We start from the raw sequence: 5,496 nt of genomic DNA, 5'->3' as shown, positions 1-5,496 counted from the left end.
TTTACTAACTCTGAAAACCTGCTGGAGGGTCAGCTGTAAGTCAGCTGGTGGTTCCAATGACACACAACATCATCACACTTAACAAAATATTTTAACCTCCACAATATTCCCTTGGTCAGGGTAGTGCAAAAGATCTTAGGTTAAGAGAAGAGATATAATAAAACTTGATAGCAAGGTGGCCAATTTTGTATTAATCACTTTTAGAAAATACAGTCCGGCATAGGTTTCTTTGGTGAAGTAGTGAAGGGTAATTATGAAAGGGAAAAATGAATAATGGAGAAAAGATATGATACTTTTAAGTGTATCACCTTAAACAAGAGCATGTATTTCTTTAAAGTTCATTCATGCCTATATATCCCTTTGCAAGCTGAATACACCACAGAATACACACAATAATTTGAAAACTCTACTACAAATTATACTTAGATTCTAAATTTTAAAGATGCATACTTAGTACATTTTTCTAACGAAATTTAAGCATTTCTATAGGTGAAAAGTATGTATTCTAGACTGAGACAATTTTCTTTCCATTCCAAAGAGTGATCAGATCCTTTTACTTATTAAATATCCAAATAAAAATATACTAGTAAAAGATCAATGTCACAAGAATTTTGATAACTAAATATAACAAAATGCACTAATCTTAATGATATAAACGTACTCTTAGAAAATAAAAAATCCCAAATCAACCAACTAGACCTCTGGGGCAAATTAAGTTGGTAATTTATTAAGCTGATAACAATAAAATGTACATAAAACATTAGGGTATAAAAATGGAATTTTTCAAATATGAACATATTGCCATAGTTTTTCCTGCCTTCCTTTATACTTGTAAATGTCTAATGATCTGACCTGTAAGAGATGGTTTAGTAATTTCAAGTCTCTTAAGACAGTTATGTGCTGTCAAGTCGCCTTTGATCTATAGTGTACAGCATCTCTAAACCCTTCCCTGTCCTGACTCAGTCTAGTTCCGACACACCAACCCCACTGCCACAGGTTCTTCATCTCATCTGGGTCTTCCTCTCTGCACTGTCCTTCCACCTTTCCAAGCACAATGTCCTCCTCCAAGGACTGGTCTCTCCTGGCCACATGCACCAAGTATGTGAGACAGAGAGTCAAAATCCTAGCCTCCAAGGAGACTTAGTTTCACCCTCTCCAAGACAGACCTATTTGTTTTCTTGGCATTTCAAGACTCTTCTCCTATACAACTTGAAGCCATTGATTCTTCTGTCATCCTTAGTCACTGTCCAGCTCTCTGAAGCATAACAAGTAATTGTTAAGACCATAGCCTGGATTAGGCACACAACAGTCTCCAGACTGACGTCACTGCTTTCCAGAACTCTGGAAAGTTCCCTGACAACAGATTTTCCCAATGCAATTAATCTTTTCATTTCCTGACTGCTGGTGTTAAGAGTGTTAACTATGGAGCTGAGCAAGCAGTAATTGCTAACAACCTCAATCTCTTTTCCATCTATCATGGTGCTGCCAACTGGCCCAGTTGTGATCATCTTTTTCTTCCTGACGTTGAGCTTCAATCCATATTGAAGACTACAGTCCTTATCTTCTGCAGCAAGCACTTCAGATCTTCTTCAGTTTCAGCAAGATAGCACTTACCTACATAGTATCTACCTATAAAATTCAAGAAAAACTATCTACAAAAGTATTCTAGCCTTAATTTTCATTATACATCATTGCCTTGAAAAAAAAATCTGTACAAAGACTAGAAGATAAAAGAATATATTTATTTTAAAACATTTGTTGTTGATGAGTACCACAGAGTCTGAACCGACCCATAACTGACTGTTTTCAGGGGCAGTTAGTTGCATGGAAGGAGGCTGCCCCACCATCTGGTGCAGAGCAGCCAGTGACCTCTAACCACTTCAGGACCGCAGTACAGCTTCTTGCCACTAGGCCACCAGAGCTGCTAACATTTAAGGAACATTTTTCTCCTTTACAAACAATAAAGTACATAGATTATATATAAATTCTTAAGAACTGAGAATACATGAATGGAGAAAGAGACTAACTAGTACCATTAATTGAGAGCTTACTATATGTATTAGGCCCTGACCTTATTTTCAAATATATAATTCAACCTTCAAACATTTGTAATTTGGGTACTTTTAATCTCATTTTACAAATGAGAAACTGAGGCATAGAGAAGTCATTCAACTAGTAAATGGTGGTACCAGAATTTCTTAACTTCTGAAGCTTGTATACACTTAAAACCCTTTCCATCTTATTTTTTAACAAACAAACCTGGGTATGACTCAAATTACTTTCCTTTTCAGGTAATATCAATTTAACATTTTTACCATATTATGACTTCAAAACATGGAAATCTACATGTTCTAAAAATTTTTTTTTAAATGTTGGGATATTCCCTGGATGAAATTAGGAGCTGTTCTCTTTGCAATAGAGGAAAATATCAAATTGCTAGTAGTTATTTTCCCGGACATCAGGAAAACTGACTACGCAATCCTGGAAGATAAAAAGAAGTTCAGACTCAGGCCATCCTAATCTAGCTATGTTTCAAAAGATCTATCCTTTACTCTTCATTTAAATGAAAACAGAAAAACCTTTTTAAAAGCCAAAATGATCTTCCCTTTCAGTGTAGTTTTTTTTCTTTTTAAATTATGATATAGTATGCAAGGTGAACAACAGCTACAAAGAATATGAACATATAAAATTTTTATTCTCTTTCTACTTATAAACAAATAAAAAGTAGTGTAGGTCAAAGTATGGCTGCCTATTTAATTTTAAAAAGCTGTTTCCAAAAGACAATTTATCTATGTTTATGAAGCATTAATTGTACATTTTAGCACACAACAAACTCACAACATAGCTAGAAAGATTAAAGATTTTATTTCAAAATGTTGGAAAAACATGGAATTTAAATCCACGGAACCTGTACATCTTCTGAAATGTGGTAGGCACTACCAAAGAGCTAACTATTGCTAATTTCATTACCATATTTCTTCTCTAATACCAACATCTGATATGGTAAGACATACCAAATCACACTAAACCATCCACTGGGAGTTAGAATTAATTATATGAGTAATAATTTTGTCCAAAATGTTCCTGACATTAGAAGTTTACAGCTGAATTTCAGAAATGTTAACAAAAGTATCTTCCTTTTTTGCCTGGCGGTGTTTGAGTACTGCTGTACTGCTGGCTTATATCCGCTACAGATATTGGTTCAAGGCCAGCCCAAGGGTCTTCAAGCATTGAAGGCTTGAAATAATTTTCCACCTCATTAGACAGTCTTTTTTCTCTATCACGCCCTGATCCAAATGGAGTGGATGTCCTTGGAGAACCCTTTAAAAAAAAAAAAAATCATCAGTTAAAAAAACACTTAGTAGGGATATTTGGCACTTTCTTCTCATAACAGCTCATGGAGATTACATTGTCACTTTAAAAAACTGTGACCCCAAAGATGTACAACTTCAAAGTCGATGCTTTAAAAACTAAACCAAGTCTGTATACACATCTATCCATAATTTCATTGTTTCTTTTTAGAATAACGTCAAGATGCTTGCACTGTTTCTATCCAAGATTTCCGCCCCACCCCCACCCCCACCCCCCAGCTTTGGAAGAAGGCGGCCTGCTTAGCAAACACAAAGTTGTAAAACCAGCAGTTTTACAATTAAATATAAACCATAAGACCGCCTAAACACACTAGAAGTTCTTCACTATCTATCTACTTTTTCTTGAGAGGACTTGGAAAACATAAGCTGGTGTAGTTAGTAAACAGCCAAAGGCAAATAGCAGCAGCCTGTAACCCCGACGAAGCCGGGGCCCTTCCTCCTCTCCACGCTGAGGGCAGAGTTCTGGCCAAGACCAGTCCTGAGCAAGAACTAGAAAATAGTGTTTTGACTAAAACCAAGAAGTCTTTGGAGTTAGAGTGTACGAAGTAAAGATCGGACTGCCACTTTCGCCATGTAACTAAGAAAACAACTGCATGTCTCGGGGAGCTCTGGTGGCCCAGTGGGTGCGGGCAGAGCCGCTCAGCCTGAGAGGAGCAATCTCCGCCGAGCGACTCACAGCCTCGGAAAACCCGCCGGAGAGCCGGCTCAGAGTCACTTCCGACTCAGCGGCAACACACCACCACAAACAACGACTTAACCTCTCAGTGACTCAGTTAACTTATCTGCAAAACAGGGTTAGTACTTCACCTCGAAGACTAAGAGAAACTCATTCCCAGAAAGGAGGACTACCGTGAGAGCCAACGCTGGAAGACATTACCTGGAGGTGGATCTGCTGTCCTGGGGAGTAGCCGAATTGCTGCTGGCACCCTGCAGGGGACTTGGAGTAGGAGCTAGGGTAGCCACCAGGGGATGGGGACCCGAACCGGCTCCCCGGGAAGCCGCCGCCATGTCGTGGAGAGTGGCTGCTCCCATACGCCTTGGAACGCGGCCCATAGGGCGACGTGTGGTGCGGACTCCCGTAAGCCTCCCGAGGGGAAGGCGGCCTTGGCCCGCTCCCACCCGGGGTGCCCCGGAAGCCGCTCCAGCCACCCCACCCTCCTACACCAGGACCAGGGTAAGGAGGGGTTGGGGGTCGAAAGTTGGGCCGCTGCATATCAGGAGCGGAAGACTTCACCGTGGCGTCTTCCCGCGGAAAATGTCCGAAAAGTGCTGGCCAGGGACCTGGTAGTACCCTATTAAAACAGTCCCCGGATCGCCAACCCCAGAGAGCACTTTGGTTCGGGTGTCACAAATGTCCCGGAAGGGTGGGAAGATTCGGGGGCTTTATTGAATTAGATGGCGAATGGACGAATTTAAATCAGGGACACACCCACCTAAGGAGCTTTTGGTTAATAATCAAAATCTGTAAGAGGATTAGGGCGAAAAGAGATCAAGGAGTACACATTTTTTCATTGGATGGGCCGGAAGGAGGAGCCTATCCCCGCCCAGGTCCCTGTCTATCCTCGCCAAGGCCCGCCTCGGCCTCCCGCCAAGCAATACACCGCTCCCCCCCAAACCCCACCTCTAGGGTGACTTCTCCCCGCCAGCCTATTCCCGCCCCGGCCGCCCGATTCCCAGCCTTGAAGTGTCACCCCCCCTCCTCCAGCCAGCCTATCCTCGCCCTGGCCGCCAGGCAGTCCCTTTGCCCCAAACCCGCACCCAACCTCCAGTCCTGGAGTGTCTCCTCCTCGCCTGATGCTCCACCTCCAGCCAGCCTGTCCCCGCCCCGAACCTCCAACCCTGGGGTGACTCCTCCCCGCCCCAATGCTCCAGCCAGCCAGCCTGGGTCTGCCCAGGCCGCCAGGCCAGCCACTTGGCCCCGCCCTGGCCCCCAGGCCCGGGGAGAGGCCTTCTTGCCCTCACTGACCTGCAGGGCGTTTCTCTCTTTTCTCTTTCAGTGTAATTTTTTTTTTTTTAAATTATGATATAGTATGCAAGGTGAACAACAGCTACAAAGAATATGAACATATAAGATTTTTATTCCCTTTCTACTTATGTTGTTTGTTGTTGTTATGTGCCGTCGAGT

At 42.3% G+C, this 5,496-nt stretch overlaps 1 protein-coding gene across 1 annotated transcript; it reads right to left on the bottom strand.

Moving 5' to 3' along the window:
* Positions 1–3,120: 3,120 nt before the first annotated feature.
* MPLKIP (M-phase specific PLK1 interacting protein) lies at positions 3,121–4,584 on the bottom strand. Its single transcript, XM_006887579.1, has 2 exons — positions 4,249–4,584; positions 3,121–3,321 (listed from the first exon to the last, which is right to left on the bottom strand). Exons 1-2 carry the CDS (start codon positions 4,582–4,584, stop codon positions 3,121–3,123), a joined length of 537 nt encoding a protein of 178 aa, XP_006887641.1.
* Positions 4,585–5,496: the final 912 nt, after the last annotated feature.

Source organism: Elephantulus edwardii, unplaced genomic scaffold (assembly GCF_000299155.1).
Source record: "Elephantulus edwardii isolate Elephantulus edwardi_28Jun2011 unplaced genomic scaffold, EleEdw1.0 scaffold00059, whole genome shotgun sequence".
NCBI classification, from domain to species: domain Eukaryota; kingdom Metazoa; phylum Chordata; class Mammalia; order Macroscelidea; family Macroscelididae; genus Elephantulus; species Elephantulus edwardii.
The sequence above is the reverse complement of the archived record's forward strand: the minus strand, read 5'-3'. Positions and strand labels throughout refer to the sequence as shown.

Excerpts from the sequence above, each read along its gene's own strand:
- MPLKIP (XM_006887579.1), bottom strand. The coding sequence starts at position 4,584 with ATGCAGCGGCCCAACTTTCGACCCCCAACCCCTCCTTACCCTGGTCCT. Across the intron at positions 3,322-4,248 it reads GACAGCAGATCCACCTCCAG|GGTTCTCCAAGGACATCCAC; the intron begins GTAATGTCTTCC and ends TTTTTTTTAAAG.